At 40.7% G+C, this 18,589-nt stretch overlaps 1 protein-coding gene across 1 annotated transcript; it reads left to right on the forward strand.

Moving 5' to 3' along the window:
- The first annotated feature begins 1,673 nt into the window (after nt 1–1,673).
- EXOG (exo/endonuclease G) lies at nt 1,674–16,308 on the forward strand. Its single transcript, XM_063450819.1, has 6 exons — nt 1,674–1,828; nt 3,149–3,298; nt 5,320–5,459; nt 10,330–10,406; nt 14,712–14,826; nt 15,784–16,308. Exons 1-6 carry the CDS (start codon nt 1,717–1,719, stop codon nt 16,240–16,242), a joined length of 1,053 nt encoding a protein of 350 aa, XP_063306889.1. The 5' UTR covers nt 1,674–1,716; the 3' UTR covers nt 16,243–16,308.
- The last annotated feature ends 2,281 nt before the right edge of the window (nt 16,309–18,589 follow it).

Below are 18,589 nucleotides of genomic sequence, written 5' to 3' on the forward strand. Positions count from 1 at the left end.
CCTCAATGCTTTCCTATGGGGGAGGTCTCGTGGCCATTGCCGCGCATGCGCATTAGGTCTCCCCTGCCGGCTGACTGCAGGGAGGAGGGGGGAGCGTGGACAAAGCCTGACCTAGCGCCCAGGGACATCGGTGCTGGATTCATGTAAGTGCCCCAAGGAAGGGGGGCACTCCAGGAGCCTATAGTGCCAGGAAGATGGGTTTGTTTTCCTGGCACTATAGGATTCCTTTAACATCCACTGAATCTAAGAAATTGTTAGGTGCAGCCTGCTCCATACAACAAGACTAGGTTGAGTTGATTTGGCAATACCAAGAATGCATGCAAAGAAATATTAAGTGTGGCTGAATCCTCCTATAACCCAGCATGCCATGCTGCTAACTGAATAAGATGAGTACAAGAAAAATCCAGACACTGTGTGTCAACTGCATCACCGTAAATTGTGTAAAGAGAATGCGGCGTGTGTGTTTATCACAGAGCTCCACCGCAATAATACTCAGTAATATGTGGTGTGTATGAGAGTATCCCAGAGCTCTGCAGTATGTGCCAGGATGGATCACACATTTCCACAGCAATACAACTCACAATCGTTTTTTGCATCTGTTTCTGGTTCCACAGCAATAAAACATACTGCCATGTGCTGTGTAGTGTATCACAGAGCTCCACAACAGTAACACTCACTCTGTGCACGGTATGTTATTGTATGACAGAGCTCCACAACAGTAACACTCAATCTGTGCACGGTATGTTATTGTATCACAGAGCTCCACAACAGTAACACAATAACATACCGTGCACGGAGTGAGTGTTACTGTTGTGGAGCTCTGTGATACAATAACATACCATGCACAGAGTGAGTGTTACTGTTGTGGAGCTCTGTGATACAATAACATACCGTGCACAGAGTGAGTATCACAGAGCTGCACAGCAGTAACACTCACTCTGTGCACGGTATGTTGTTGTATCAAAGAGCTCCACAGCGGTAACACTCACTATGTGCAAGGTGTTGTATCACAGAGCTCCACAGCAGTAACACTCACTATGTGCAAGGTGTGTTGTATCACAGAGCTCCACAGCAGTAACACTCACTCTGTGCAAGGTGTGTTGTATCACAGAGCTCCACAGCAGTAACACTCTGTGCAGGGTATGTATTGTATCACAGAGCTCCACAGCGGTAACACTCTGTGCACGGTATGTATTGTATCACAGAGCTCCACAGCAATAACACTCACTCTGTGCATGAATGTATTGTATCACAGAGCTCCACAGCGGTAACACTCACTCTGTGCAAGCAAGGTGTGTTCTATCACAGAGCTCCACAGCAGTAACACCCACTCTGTGCAGGGTATGTTATATTATCACAGAGCTCCACGGCAGTAACACCCACTCTGTGCAGGTTATGTTATATTATCACAGAGCTCCACGAAGTAACACCCACTCTGTGCAGGCAGTGTATGTATAGTATCACAGAGCTCCCGGTAAGTTGTGTGTGTATAAATGACCAGGCTCGCTCCAGGCAGGTTTAATGGGGGATTCAGTATAACGTTCTAATCCCTGTTACAATGTATCTCTCTGTCATTCTCTGCAAGCGATACATTTCCTGAACGTTCCATCCGGCGCTTCCTTTTCTTGGCCACTCCCCCTGGTCCCTTGCTGTTCCCGGTCCCGGCCACTCCTCCCCCTCCTCGCTCTTCCTTGAACCGGCAACTCCCCCGTCAGTATGTTCTCCCGGAGCCGCCGTTTCCTGGCCGGTTTCGTTGTAGGAGCTACAGCCAGCGGAGCCTCGTGTCTGGCCGCCCTGCAACTGTACGGCCGGAGGGAACCGGTACCTGGTGAGAGAGCTTTATCCAAGCAGAATGTCTTCTGTATAATGTAACCGTATTCACTAAATCACCATATCAATACACACACTGATATCAATAAATATGAATACATACACCAATATATGAATACAATACATACACCAATATATCCATACATACACCAATAAATCAATATATATCAATACATACACTAATATATCAATACATACACATATATATCAATACATACACCAATAAATCAATACATACACCAATAAATCAATACATACACAAATATATCAATATATATCAATACATACACTAATATATCAATACATACACCAATAAATCAATACATACACCAATAAATCAATACATACACAAATATATCAATATATATCAATACATACACTAATATATCAATACATACACCAATAAATCAATACATACACCAATAAATCAATACATACACAAATATATCAATATATATCAATACATACACTAATATATCAATAAATATCAATACATACACTAATATATCAATATATCAATACACACACTAATATATCAATACATATACACTAATATATCAATACACACACTAATATATCAATACATATACACTAATATATCAATAAATATCAATACATACACCAATATATCAATACACACACTAATATATCAATACATATACACTAATATATTAATATATATATCAATACCCCAATTAGTGTTCCGCGGAATACCAATTGGGAAACGCTGCTCTTGTTTATACGATATCAGTTTATACAATGTAAAAGCAGGCAATAGTTATATATATATATGCACACTGTACACTACATTAATATGTACTAATAAATACTGAATACATATTCACACAGTCTAGCCCTCTCTCTCTCTCTCTCTCTCTCTCTCTCTCTCTCTCTCTCTATAGAACTCAGTAGCATGCCCTTTAGTAAATCCCATCTCACGTTTTAGTTTTTGTCCACTTATTCTTCAGATATGTTCTCTCTGTAATGGCACATCAGACTGATCCCACACAGAAGGCAGTTCATAAATAATTTGCACAGGGAATCTTTTGTTTGAATATTAAGAAACGTTTTTCAGAGCTGAAAATGTATCTGAGACAATATTATACGATATATTTCATGGCAGTTTGTGACAGTTTTACAGCACACCTGAGTGATTAGTAATATAGTTATCACGTAAGATAAATATAAAAGCTCAGATTTATTCCGCAAATACCATAATAACCTATTTGCTCTCGTTCTATAACAGTAATATGTACACTGTAGAAAGAGATACAGTCCTGTATTATTCTGACGTGTAATTCGGATGTATCCCTATTAGAAACGGCACCCAGGACTTCCTTGGAGGAGTTTGGATTTCCACTGAGTGGCGCAGAGACCCGACAGTATATTAACCATGCCTTATCTTACGACCAAGCAAAGAAAACTCCTAGATGGGTCATTGAGCATCTTTCAAAAGAAAAAATGCTTGGTAAGTGAATCCCATACCATGAAGCTGAAATATACATCATTATGACTGCTTTGTTTTTTGTTTACACTCTGCTACCTCTTCAATACAGAACCTGCACTGTGTATGGTCTAAGCCCTGCTACCTCTTCAATACAGAACCTGCACTGTGTATGGTCTAAGCTCTGCTACCTCTTCAATACAGAACCTGCACTGTGTATGGTCTAAGCCCTGCTACCTCTTCAATACAGAACCTGCACTGTGTATGGTCTAAGCCCTGCTACATCTTCAATACAGAACCTGCACGGTGTATGGTCTAAGCCCTGCTACCTCTTCAATACAGAACCTGCACTGTGTATGGTCTAAGCCCTGCTACCTCTTCAATACAGAACCTGCACTGTGTATGGTCTAAGCCCTGCTACCTCTTCAATACAGAACCCGCACTGTGTATGGTCTAAGCTCTCTTACCTCTTCAATACAGAACCTGCACTGTGTATGGTCTAAGCTCTCTTACCTTATCAATACAGAACCTGCACTGTGTATACTCTAAGCTCTCTTACCTCTTCAATACAGAACCTGCACTGTGTATGGTCTAAGCCCTGCTACCTCTTCAATACAGAACCTGCACTGTGTATGGTCTAAGCTCTGCTACCTCTTCAATACAGAACCTGCACTGTGTATGGTCTAACCTCTCTTACCTTATCAATACAGAACCTGCACTGTGTATACTCTAAGCTCTCTTACCTTATCAATACAGAACCTGCACTGTGTATGGTCTAAGCTCTGCTACCTCTTCAATACAGAACATGCACTGTGTATGGTCTAAGCCCTGCTACCTCTTCAATACAGAACCTGCACTGTGTATGGTCTAAGCTCTGCTACCTCTTCAATACAGAACCTGCACTGTGTATGGTCTAAGCCCTGCTACCTCTTCAATACAGAACCTGCACTGTGTATGGTCTAAGCTCTGCTACCTCTTCAATACAGAACCTGCACTGTGTATACTCTAAGCTCTCTTACCTTATCAATACAGAACCTGCGCTGTGTATACTCTAAGCTCTCTTACCTTATCAGTACAGAACCTGCGCTGTGTATACTCTAAGCTCTCTTACCTTATCAATACAGAACCTGCACTGTGTATACTCTAAGCTCTCTTACCTTATCAATACAGAACCTGCGCTGTGTATGGTCTAAGCTCTGCTACCTTATCAGTACATAACCTGCATGTTTGTGGTCTAACTGCTGTTACATCTACAGTACAGAGCATGCAATATGTTTAAGCTCTGCTATCTTTTCAGTATTTGTGCTTACTGGAAATCTGCAACCCTTGGATATTAATACTTTTTATAAAGATTTTTATGGGCAATATAGTAGGTCTGCCTGGTGAGAAAGAGGTCTGTGTCCCAAAAGGAATACTTCCAACTCCATAACAATTTAATCTCATTCCTGTCTCCATAATTTAAATGGTCACTACTGACCCCTAAAGCACGTTAGTTTTCTGAAGTGCTTTATGTGTGAAGAGCGTGTCCTCTAATTTATTGTATATACCGTATTTATTATTTATTTTATTTTACAAAAAGTGCAGGTTTCAATAGAAACTCCTGGCTGTTGGCTGCAAATCAGACAACCGGTCCTGTTACTTTCTGGTCTGTTAGGTCAGCGGAGCTAAACTCAAGAGACAGCACCTGCCTTGCAGAGACTTGTCATTGAGCTGCATTGGGAAGTCTGTGATTGGACAGCCACAGAAAGTCTGGGTGTCTGAGAGTGATTGTAAAGGCTGCAGACAATAGATCTACAACTACTGCAAGCCGTTTATTGATATAATATCTAAACAAACATAGCTTAACACAATTAAATGATGTAAGTTTTCATTAGGGGTATATGTACTAAACAGTGATTTAAACCAATATCGGGCAGGAGAGTGTTCCTTTAATTACTTTGGTATAGTTCTACATGTGTTTTTTTTTATTAGAAACATTCATATATGTTTCTTTTTTTATTTTTTATTTATATAATTTTTGATTGAAATTGCTTGTTTTATCTTAGGTAAAGCTGACCGGAAACACTGTAAGTTCAAGCCGGATCCGAACATCCCCCAAATCTTTAATGCCTCCAATGAAGACTATCTGAAGAGCGGGTGGTCCAGAGGTCACATGGCGCCAGCAGGAGACAATAAGTTTTCAACTGTACGACACATTCCTATTTCCGTTTCATGTGTGTGCTGTATGCGTTATCGCTCTCCGGAGACAATGATTGACATATGAAGATTAACATATATAGGAGGGAGGCAATGTATCAGGGGCTACCTACACCATTGTTTATTATTGTGGAATGTGTGTCATTTATTGTAAGTAATGTTAAGACAAACCTGTCACAAAATTCAGGGAAAGACGGCTGTGAAATGCAAAGTGAAATTTACAAAATATAAATATCCACTCATCAGCTATTTATTTATTTTCTGTCCTTCTAACATGTTTCAGTGGAACTTGACAAACCGATTTACATATCTGGAAAATCACAAAAAAAATTACAAATTATAGGTCAAAACCACAGAGTTGTAGAATTTATCTAATTTTTGCCCCCTTTTTTTTTTTTGCTATTTTATTTTCCAGTGCTTGCGTCATCATGAACAATTTCACTTCCCAATTTCCCGGTTTAGTGACTAAATCCCGGACATTGTTGTGGCGGAACCAACCTCGCCACTGTGAACTGGAGAAGCCTGGTTGCTAGCCTCCTGCCCTGCGACTATGGCCCTGGGGTGTATTAACCCTGTAGGAAGTGTATTTGGGCACAATGGATATTTGTATGCTGTTCCTGGCCCTTTAAATACTTGGGAGCAGTGTTCCAACTTTTAAACTGGCACTTCGAATGCAGTCAAAGTCGTCGAAGTGCTGAAGTCGTCAAGTGGCCGCCATTCGACAAACGAACACGTGGCGGCAGCCATTTTAACTTATTCGAATGCGGTCAGCGGTGTGTGCAGCCAAATCTATGGAACTGTTTGCGGCTACCCAAATGCACGAACACCGCTGACCCGTACCTTCTTCGACACCGCGGCTGGAGACTAAGTCCCGTTCGAAGATTCGAACGCCCGTTCGAATGGGACTTAGTCGTTTTCACGGTGTAAAATAGACCGACCGCACAGCCCAAATCCATGGAACTGTTTTGGGCATCGAAAGGTGCCTGCGGTCGCCGGTCGGTCAAAAGTGACTTATACCTATCTCCCGAACGTCTGGACGGATTCGTATGATTTTTGGGTATGTTTGTATTTGGAATGTGCTGATTAATAATTTGTAACTGTTATTAATATTGGATGTATGGTTTTAGAGTTATGAAAGTTGGGTAAAATGTATGTTTAAATTGTACGTATAATTGGGTTACCTCTCAGGCTAAGGGGAGGGAATCTGTGGGATGTAACCATTGTGTGATTGGGTAATCTATAATTGGATGTGGGCGTCTCCCTTGCAGGGGAGAATTGCATAAAAGCATAGTGTGTGTAATTAAACCTGAGTTCTACTTTACCCTCAATTTGGAGTGCCGTCTCTTATTGGGGGAATCTGCTACAAGGGATTGCTATGCTTGTCATATTCCCTTGCGGAAACACTGCTAAGCCCTTGGAATAGCTGGTTCCTGTTTTGCTCTCTGGAGGAGTCTACGGTGGTTATGGTGTCTGCTGCAGTGCTTGGAGGCCTCAGGAAGCGCTAGGAGCATCCTTCAACGGAGGTACCCAGTCGGGGTGCCAGGCGATCCGTTACAATTGTAATTGTCTGTTTTGCTTTATAAGCAGGGCCGGTGCTTGGATTTTTAGGTACATAGGCGAAGATGCATTTTTCGCACACGCTGTCACTCACAGACGCACACGCTGTCACTCACAGACGCACACGCTGTCACTCACAGACGCACACGCTGTCACTCACAGATGCACACGCTGTCACTCACAGACGCACACGCTGTCACTCACAGACGCACACGCTGTCACTCACAGACGCACACACTGTCACTCACAGACGCACACGCTGTCACTCACAGACGCACACGCTGTCACTCACAGACGCACACGCTGTCACTCACAGACGCACACGCTGTCACTCACAGACGCACACGCTGTCACTCACAGACGCACACACAGACACTCACAGACACACACACTGTCACTCACAGACACACACACAGACACACACACTGTCACTCACAGACACAGACACTCACAGACACACACACAGACACACACACTGTCACTCACATACACACACACAGACACTCACAGACACACACACTGTCACTCACAGACACAGACACTCACAGACACACACACAGACACACACACTGTCACTCACATACACACACACAGACACTCACATACACACACACTGTCACTCACAGACACACACACTGTCACTCACAGACACAGACACTGTCACTCACAGACACACACACAGACACTCACAGACACTCACAGACACACACACAGACACTCACAGACACACACACTGTCACTCACAGACACAGACACACACACTGTCACTCACAGACACAGACACACACACTGTCACTCACAGACACACACACTGCCACTCACAGACACACACACTGTCACTCACAGACACACACACTGTCACTCACAGACACACACACTGTCACTCACAGACACACACACTGTCACTCACAGACACACACACTGTCACTCACAGACACACACACAGACACTCACAGACACACACACAGACACTCACAGACACACACACAGACACTCACAGACACACACACTGTCACTCACAGACACACACACAGACACTCACAGACACACACACTGTCACTCACAGACACACACACTGTCACTCACAGACACACACACTGTCACTCACAGACACACACACTGTCACTCACAGACACACACACTGTCACTCACAGACACACACACTGTCACTCACACTGTCACTCACAGACACACACACAGACACTCACAGACACACACACAGACACTCACAGACACACACACAGACACTCACAGACACACACACTGTCACTCACAGACACACACACAGACACTCACAGACACACACACTGTCACTCACATACACTCACAGACACACACACTGTCAATCACAGACACTCACAGACACACATCACATACATTCACTAATTATTTTAATAAATATACATTTTCCACCCAGCCTCCTTACCTGGAGAGCTGGTGTGGATGATGCATCCTTCCCTGGGGTCCTGCTGAGCGGCGTGCGGCTGTGCTGTGCGGAGATCAGACGCGGCGAGGGAGCTCTAATCTCACCGCTCTGCTCCCTTGCACGCTGTCTGCTGATACCGCGGGAGCCGGAATATGACGTCATATTTCGGCTCCCGCGGTAATCAGCAGACAGCGCGCGAGGGAGCAGAGCGGTGAGATTAGAGCTCCCTCGCCGCGTCTGATCTCCGCACAGCACAGCCGCGCCGGGGCCGAGATGGTGGCTGGCAGGAGGGAGAGCTTCCCTCCTGCCGGTCACTGAAATTTTGCGCCCCCAGAGCCCGTGCGCCCTAAGGCGGCCGCCTGTGCCGCCTTATGGACGCGCCGGCCCTGTTTATAAGTGTGTTGACTCAATATGCTGAGAGTGTCTGACAGAAAGGGTTACCGGAACTGATACTTTTATAGAACTTACAGCCCTGAATAAAACATTAATAATTACATTTAACTTGAGTTAACCTGTTTTCCTGAGACGCTCTGTTCCTTGTTAAATTTATATGAACGATTTAGCAAATTCTATCAGAATCCAGTTCCGACAAGGCACAGCCAGGGCAAACATTGCAAATGAATTCGAGAAATAGAAACATTGTTTGTCTTCTTTGTACGCTTTCTCTATGCCGACTGCCAGGTGCAAAGGACAGAGTTTATAACAATGACTGACAGGGAGCTAAGATGGAGGCACCCAGTTGTAGGATAACAAGGTGTGTGTTTATATATTTAATATTATTTTAAACACCTAAAAAATCCTGTATTTGTTAGATATAGGGATAAGTAAACATAATATGAAAGATCATGGGCAGTGAGCGTTGTCCTTTAAATGCAGCCTGTGTCTGTACACGGTAGCTGTATCTCTCTGTGTCTGTGGGTTCTGCTGACAAACGTGTGATACATGACATTGATCTGGCTTTCTTCTTTTGCCCTATGTGGAGGTGGATTCAGTGAAGACATGCTGACCCCTCAGTTAATTTTGAAGTTTGCTAAAGTGTTCTTTTTTGTAATACTTGATTTTAAATGAGATATTTGTCTTTCATTTTATGGAAGAAAGGAATGGTAAATTGGCAGATCTCCAACTGTTGCAAAACAATAACCCCCATGATGCTTTGCTATTTTGCAACAACTGAGGATCTTCCCCTTGACCGCCCCTGAATGAAGCCTTATTGCTCCGCTGCAAAAGGCAACACTTTGACCTATTTATATACCTGGGGCTTCATTTTTAATGCCATTTAGTGTCATAACTGGCATTATCTGCTTGTATCTCCTTTGGCAGTTTTGGAACCGCATGTTTTATGTTCCTCGGCCAGCATCCTAAAAGCAGCCAAAGGTGTCTGTGACTGGCTGACCATCACAGGAGTTTTAGTCCTGCTGCTGGAGTACTACGTATTGGCTATCATCCATAGAATATTGATTTATCTTAACATTTAGCATTTTGTATTGTGATTGTTCTGGTTGGATTTTCCTTGTGCTGTAGAATCTGTTTTCTCCCCTTCCAAGTAATTATTATTATTATTATTATAATATTTATATAGCGCCAACACATTCTGCATCGCTTTACAGTGGGTAATCTGTCCTGGTTTATGTTCTATCCTCAAGAGTAGAGCTCAACATCATTAGTTGGAATCCACAGTATGAGACCTTGGAAACTGTGAAGATTGGAAGGGATTAACCAAAATATGAACTGTTTGGGGCTCAAAGCTCTAGTAGGGGCTAGATCTCAGTATTACTCCCATATGTCCAGTTTCTTTAATGCGTGTATTTATGGGATTCTTTTTAGATAATTCTGCTTAGTATGATGTCTAATTGTTTGTTTTTCCTTTTAAACCTAGGAAGCCATGGCAGAAACATTCTACCTCTCCAATATTGTTCCCCAAAATTACGAAAATAATGCTGGCTTCTGGAACAGGTGAGCACAGTATGAGAACAAAACCAGAACTGGCATCTGGCCGTATCTAAAGGTACCCTGTAGACATCATAACCAGTACAGCTTATCATAGTGGTTATGGTGGTAGGTAGTTATTAATACAGACTCTCTGGTTTGTGTTAAGCTATATCTATTCTGTGACTCAGAAAGAACTGCTAGAACCTGGTGTCCTAAATCCTGCCAGCCCATCACCTGCAGCATATTATTGCATAAAGTGAGCATATATTACCGGATGAAATTACATTTGTCATTGTTATCTCAGACGGCGGGCTTAAGGGTGCTCTGATTTCTCTGGTTCTGTCTAACCGTTTGAAAAGTCTTGGATGAAATCCAGATAGACTCTACCCACAGTCTCCTCACACCACCCAAAAATAAATAGGTTTATAGTGGACAGCCACAACATGTTAATTTTATTCACAGATCATTTGAGAAGAAACCATTAGAGGGTGGAAAAAAATTGTAGAAAATGTATGATTATATATTTAACACACACATAACATATATGTATATATGTTATATGTTATTATTTAGATAGTGCCCACAAATTCTGCAGCGCTTTACAGTGGGTGGACGAACAGACATGTAGTTTTAACCAGACAAGTTGGACACACAGGAACAGAGGGGTTGGGCGCCCTGCTCAATGAGCTTACATGCTAGAGGTGATACCGGAGAAACTGACGGAAGCCAAGCACAGAGAGATGGACACAGGTTTCTTCAGGAAGGAAGAGATTCTTTATTGGATCACCGATCGGGACTCAGAGGGACTAGCGTCACCAAAATACCACAAGTTCTGAGCCCCGGACAATAGTGCAGGCTCCTTATATAGGCATATAACTCCTCCCATATTAAGCTCCACCCGCACATTCTCTTAACCAATCAACACAAATAAGAATTAACTTCCTGTTTGACCGCATGGCCTGTCCAGCACAATGGAGGAGGGGAATACTATATCCTGTATTCTTGCACATGCTCCGTACACTACTGATCGTATCTTGCCACGTGCAACCAACTGATCGATACGTCAGCATATGCACGTACACATGCCACGTGGTAATCTCGGCCTACTAAATTTATTTTTACCGAGATTCCACCACAGAGGGAGTGGGTAGTTTTTCCCAAAATGAATGCATGGACAAAATTATTTGTACTGAAATGCCACGTGGACAAAACACAAATCAGGCTGTCTGTCTATTTACCTATCTGTAAATATAATGTCTTCACAATTATTGACACGACTGCAAACAGCATTAGGATCCCAGACGACTGTCTATCATCCTTCCTGTCTATCAGATTTGGCTATGAAACATCATAACTGAACAAAGTTATCATGATCCTGTTGTCAATTACTGCCTTAATGGGGTAAATCCCATAATTAGAATACCCATCACCATCTATTTTAAAGTGACCTTTTTTTTTTTTTTTTTTAAATTAAAATTTTTTGGGAGATTTATTCTAAATCTGTGTTTTATTTAAAAGATATTTTTCTTAACGTGAAGCCAGTTAGTAGCATTTTAATGTAGGGATCTACACAAATTCTAAAACAAATGTCTGCACAATTACCATGAATCTGATAAAAACGCGGGCAATTAAATATGTTTTTTTTTTCTGCTACATTTACATCTGGGTGTATCCACAATGAAACCATACGTCTTGAAACTGCAGGATCTACTTTATATGTGACATGACGTGTGTGGGGAAAAAAAGCTGAAATTTATGCTTAAATATCCCGAAAATGTAAAAAACTGACATGTGACCTTTTTATTTTGCAATTTTTGATTTAAAAGGGAAAAGTTGAATACAACAGAAAGCCATTGTGATTTAGAAAGGTGAAGTTTAATACTACGGAGCATAGAACAATAATGAATATATGGTTATTAAAGAATCAGTCACACACTGGACAATGGTGTGTTTTTTCTTTGTAGACATTTGAGAAGAATTTTTCTTTTCATTATAGGTCTGACTTTTTAAGCCAAATTAAGATATTGGTAAACTTTTTGTTTTCTTTTCATGAGTTCTGCTAAATAAAAACGTCTAATCTGAAAGGAAAACAAATACAAGGGCACATGCATTCGTGAAAGGCTCAGCAGAGAATAGGTTTAGTAGGAGTGTGGGGGGTTAAAATTAAAATAGCATAAAACCTGTAAATAACTCCACTTGGATCATATCAAAAATGTGACTTTTTACAGTGAAATCTGTTTGGTAGAGCTGCGGACACTTTGTTACTACCAAGCTTTCTATGTCATTTGTTTTCATTTTGTAAACCCTTTTTTATTAAAGATAAAACCAAATAAAGCAAAAACAAAATGTTTTGACATATCATAAAAGGAAGATCATAAGACAAGTGGCCTTATATGTGGAACCTTTATTTGCAAATCACATTTTAAGCGAAATAGAGGGAAAAAAATATAAAAAGTGGGAATGAGACCTGCAGAACAGCAGGAGGGGTGAAGGCCGAGGTGTCCGGATATTGATGGGAAGAGTTGTGTAACTCTTGTTTCATTGCATTGTTTAATTTCTATCCATTCTGTAATCATGTTAAAGGAATCTGTTAGCACTATAAGTATTATGCTGCAATGGAAGTATAAACAGTAACGGATAGTGTTTATAATCATATTGTAGCAGTTCTTTGGCTTTCCGCCCTCCTCCTCTCATATTATCTGTCCAAAAATACCCAACCTTTGACAACAGTGATTTATGAAGAGTGGGGCGGCTTCTTGCAATCTATCATCACTGTCCAAGCTTGTGTGCCCCTGTATGGAAAAAATATCCCAATACCCGATTGGCCGTAGAGGAACTAGACTTTGGGCGCAAGCAGTGGTGTATCCTGGTTTTGTCCTGCCCTAGGCAGGACAAAACTCACGCGCTCTCCCCTGCCCCGCCTTCTAAATACACACACACACATTCACTGGCAGATACGCATACACCCGCTAACAGAAACACACACCCGCTAACAGAAACACACACCCGCTAACAGAAACACACACCCGCTAACAGAAACACACACCCGCTAACAGAAACACACACCCGCTAACAGAAACACACACTCGCTAACAGAAACACACACTCGCTAACAGACACACACACACTAACAGACACACACACACACACTAACAGACACTCACACTTACTAACAAACACACTCACACACACTCACACTTACTAACAAACACACTCACACACACTCACACTTACTAACAAACACACTCACACACACTAACAGACACACACACTAACAGACACACTTTTTAAAAAAAATGTAACCCCCCCAGCCTCCTTACCTTTGGGAATACTGGGGGTGGTTCTCCCTCTCCCTGGGGTCTAGTGGGGCTGCTGGGCGGTCGGTCAGGCAGCGCTGGCGAGGGAGCACTTTCCCCTGAACGCTCTGCTCAGCTCTCTCGCGCGCCGCAGAGTGATGCCGGGAGACGGAATATGACATCATAGCTCAGGGGAAAGTGCTCCCTCACCGCCTGACCACCCGACCGCCCGCCTGGCTTGTCAGTTAGCCGCAAGGCTAAAAAGACATTTGCCCTGGGCATTTGGGGTGGCTTTTTTTCCCGCCCCCTGGAAAATGCTGCCCAAGGCAAATTCCTTGTTTGCCTCGCGGCTCAAACGTCCCTGGGCGCAAGGAGAACCTCAATTTTTGTCAAAATACTTGAAAGTATTTTGAAAACATTTTTATAAAATGCAGGGGTGGCAGCCAAAAACTGTATAGTGCCCTATCATCCACTATTATTGAGTAAAATAATTATTTATTTTAATATTTACATAAGGCTACGGAGCCTGTCTGCCTGGAAAACCTTGCCTATTAGTTTATTTTCATTGTTTTTAATACACCAGTCCAGTCAGTCCCAACAGAGTAAATGACAATGGATCAGAGGAATTGGGTCTGTCCAGGGCTTTAGACACCCATGGGGTAACCCGTTTCCCAATAAGTGCGACAAATCACTACAGACAAATTCACTCCAAGTTCCTCAACTTTATTAAATACTAGTTTTACATCTTCGTTTTTTTCCTGTTGAGTTTTTTGATTCCACATTTTGCAGGTTCTTACTAAACCACAGAGGTCCTGTTGTTCCATAATTATTGTACATTGGGAATGATCCTTTTGTCTAGCACAAGCTACGGTTCTCAATTAATTACTTTTTATCAGATACTTATGTTCTCGAAGTGTCTAATCGCAAACAAAAGAAAAGCTTGTGGTAAATTATTCTGTGTTATATTCCGGCGGTGGTGGAGGGAGTGTAGTTCTGCCTTCCTTTTTAAAATGATATTTTCTTTTATTCTGAGACTTGAAATGTATTGTCGGGACTTGACAAACCGGTTCGATGATGTATGGATCGTCTCCGGACCTCTGGTATTGCCTCAAACGAACGAGGACGGGAAAAAAAGAGTCACTTATCAGGTAAGAAATTGTCTCTAAACATTACTTAAAACCACAGCGGTCTGCGTGTTTGCCATTACACTATTAGGAATTTCCAGGCTAGTTGAACACTCCTTCTTAGCAAATCAAACAGAGGCTAAGAGCATTCATTCGTGAAATGAATTTTGTGCTTATCAGTAAACTAAAATAATACCTAATTTCTTGGCTACCGCAGAGAAACTGTGCACTACACTTCATCAGTGTATTGTGTTTTTTTTTTTCCCGCAATGCAAGATTATAATGCGATAATTTGTAATTTTGGAAATTCAAATTAAACTTTTGAGAAGAAAAAAAATTGAATAAATCCCTGTGGGATAGTAAACGATAAATTTTAACCTTGATGTAGTAATAAGCGTTGAACACTGTACAGCGCTACGGAATTTGCTGGCGCTATATATAACAATAAGTCACATTGTTATTGTAGTGTATATAGTGTTTAGAATTGCCAAGGAAATGTTAAAAGGAAAATTATGCAAAACATTTCCAGTTAATGGTGCACAGCACACAGATGGTCTGCTTTAGTTTTGCGAAAGATAACATAGTGCTTTTGATATCACAATGCACCAAATTTCATCCCAGCAGCACTTTTTGACAATATATTTTTAGGAGTTCTTTTCTCTTCTCAACAGTTTCAGGGTTATTTACCAAAATGAGAATTATGGAGAATTCAAAGAGAATTTCACATTTAAGGCCAAAGTAGCCGAACTGGAAAAATTGTCCAAGTCAACTGGGCTTCCAGTTCGGCTACTCTAGTCTCAAATTAAAAATTCACCTTTAATTCCCCAGAATTCTCACTTTAGTTAATAACCCTGTTTGAGTCATGTAATCTTTCCAAAACAATTATAATGTAACATAGGAAATAATGTCATCTAATGAATTCAACTGGATACAAATTTGCCAAACCTAACTTTTATTATATGTCAAAACTCTTACTTGTAGGTGATTGGAATGAATGATGTCTCGGTTCCTTCTCATCTCTACAAAGTCATCCTGGCCAAGAGGAAGTCACCTGCAGAGACACTTGCAGTCGGAGCCTTTGTGATACCCAATGTCCACATTGGATTTGACCACCAATTACCCGAGTATCAAGTTGGGCTCGAAGAGTTGGAGAAAACGTCTGGCTTAGTTTTCTTCCCCGAAGTAAAAAGTGCGGAAGGTTTGAAAAACCTGTGCGAGGAAGATTCATGCAGACTCATCCAGCTGGACGAGTTTAAGCTGTACATTGCAGGGAGGAGAATGAAGAATGCTCGGAACATGGAGAAAGTTGAGAAAATCATGTCTGAGTTAAAGGAGGCTGCGATCCAGCCTGACCAATATCTCTCCAGCTTGTATGAGGAGAAAAAGAGAGAATTGGAATCCGCAGGAGCATCCGATCAGCGGGAAAGAAGAAAAGGATAAGGGAGTTATATTTTGGCTTTTAAAGGGCAGCTTTTTATACACGTATCAAAAACATTTAAATAAAAAAATATTTCTCACAATGTCTCTGTATCTGCAAAAATACAGGATCTGCAGCTTCTACAGACTGCAAAATGAATGATGTGTCTCAGCCAAATCTTTGTCTTTTGATGTGTATATTTGGATGTCGGGCTGGAGTATTGTACGCAGTACTGGAGACCGTATCTCCAGAAGGATATTGATACTTTAGAGAGAGTTCAGAGAAGGGCTACTTAACTGGTTCATGGATTGCAGGATAAAACTTACCAGGAAAGGTTAAAGGATCTTAACATGTATAGCTTGGAGGAAAGACGAGACAGGGGGGATATGATAGAAACATTTAAATACAGTAAAGGAGGAGACTATATTTAACACCTTAAGGATGGCGGGCATTCTATGCCGTCCTTTTTGGGGTGGCTCTAAATGCCGGAGGGCGGCATAGAACGTCCTTGCCGTCCAGGGCACTTACCGGGTCCCCGCCGATCCCACGTTGGCGGTCACGATCCTGGGAGCTCAGGCATCCTTCCTCTGCCCGATCCGGCCCTCCCAGGCCATGTGATCGCAAGGTCCCCGAGATCACAGGGCCGAAATTGCCGGCTTTTGCAGTGTCTGCAGGGGGACTGCCTGAACGCTCATATCTATATATACACATACATAAACCATTATTCTAAGTGTATTTTAATAATAATATATATAATTATATATTAGTAAAATACACTTAGAATGATGTTAAATATATATATATATATATATATATATATATATATATAAAATAATCAATAAATAAATTGGAAAAAAAAATTCCCCCACAAAATTATATACCTGTTTAAATTAGTTCTAACTGTATTTTGATAAGAATCTACATATATATATATATATATATTTAAATCAAAATCCATTTAGAATGACATTATAAATACATATGTATATCTATCTATATATATATATATATATATATAAATAATTTAAAATATATACATTTATATATATATATATATTTGAATTCTACAAATCTATTTAAATAATATTTTTACATAATTAAGTAATTTTATTAATTACAATATGAGGGACCTGCCTGACAACCCAGGCACAAAGTCCAGAGAATTTGGTTTGCAAGCCCTATATTTATCCCTGTAACTTTCCAGGACACGATAAAACCTGTACATGGGGGGTACTGTTGTACTCCGGAGACTTCGCTGAACACAAATATTCGTGTTTTAAAACCGTAAAACATATCACAACGATGATATAATCAGTGAAAGTGCAGTTTTTTTTGCATTTTTCACACACAAACGTCAATTTCACTGATGATATAATTGTTGTGATGTGTTTTACTGTTTTAAAACACTATTTGTTTTTAGCAAAGTCTCCCGAATATAACAGTACCCACCATGTACAGGTTTTTGGGTGTTTTCAAAAGTTAGAGAGTCAAATATAAGGCTTGCATTTCCTTTTTTTTTTTAACATTGAAATTTGCCAGATTGGTTATGTTGCCTTTGAGACCGTAAGGTAGCCCATAAATGAGAATAACCCCCATAATGGCATACCATTTGCAAAAGTAGACAACCCAAGGTATTGCAAATGGGGTATGTCCAGTCTTTTTTTAGTAGCCACTTAGTCACAAATAGTGGCCAAAGTTAGCGTTAATATTAGTTTTTCTGTGAAAAATGCAAAAAACTAATTTGAACGCCAATTCATTTTTTACAAGTATTTTTATTTATATATTGGTATATATATATATAAAGTGATATATGCTTATATATTTATGTATATAGATATATATATTATTTCGTTCTAAGTGTATTTTGATATCAATATAGAATATATATATAATATAATACAGTTAGAACGAAATTGCATATATATATATTTTTTAATTATTTAAAAAAAATTATTTCATCTTTAACATATTTATATATATTAATCCATAGTTTCCTTGCACAACTGACTGAAATTTTTTTTTTTTATATATATATATATATACTTAGTGGTGCTGGGCCTGGGTCATCCAGGTATGTAGAGATCAAGCTAAAGGTCCGCACTCACGGTCTTTCTAAAATGTTGCTTTTATTGATTACATATAAAATAAAGGATGCCAATAATTCCTCAGGACAGCATGCTAATAATCTAAGTTCTGTACCACTGGCCCTCTAGTGGTAAGAAGTCAAACCATTCTAAAACAGATTGACTGCTTACAATAATGTGGAGTGGGGAGGGGTAGTGTAAAGGCATTCCTCGCACCATAACCACTAATGTGTGCTGTAGTTATACATTTATTTTTTTTTATTGTTTTTTTTTTAATTGGTGCCAC

The sequence above is a fragment of the Pelobates fuscus genome, chromosome 4, assembly GCF_036172605.1.
Source record: "Pelobates fuscus isolate aPelFus1 chromosome 4, aPelFus1.pri, whole genome shotgun sequence".
In the NCBI taxonomy this organism is placed as follows: Eukaryota; Metazoa; Chordata; class Amphibia; order Anura; family Pelobatidae; genus Pelobates; species Pelobates fuscus.

What these genes read in the sequence shown, in the direction of transcription:
- EXOG (XM_063450819.1), top strand. Translation starts at nt 1,717, where the DNA reads ATGTTCTCCCGGAGCCGCCGTTTCCTGGCCGGTTTCGTTGTAGGAGCT. An exon ending in CCGGAGGGAACCGGTACCTG is followed by an intron (nt 1,829 to 3,148) that starts GTGAGAGAGCTT and finishes TATCCCTATTAG; the next exon opens with AAACGGCACCCAGGACTTCC. An exon ending in AAAAAAGAGTCACTTATCAG is followed by an intron (nt 14,827 to 15,783) that starts GTAAGAAATTGT and finishes TCTTACTTGTAG; the next exon opens with GTGATTGGAATGAATGATGT.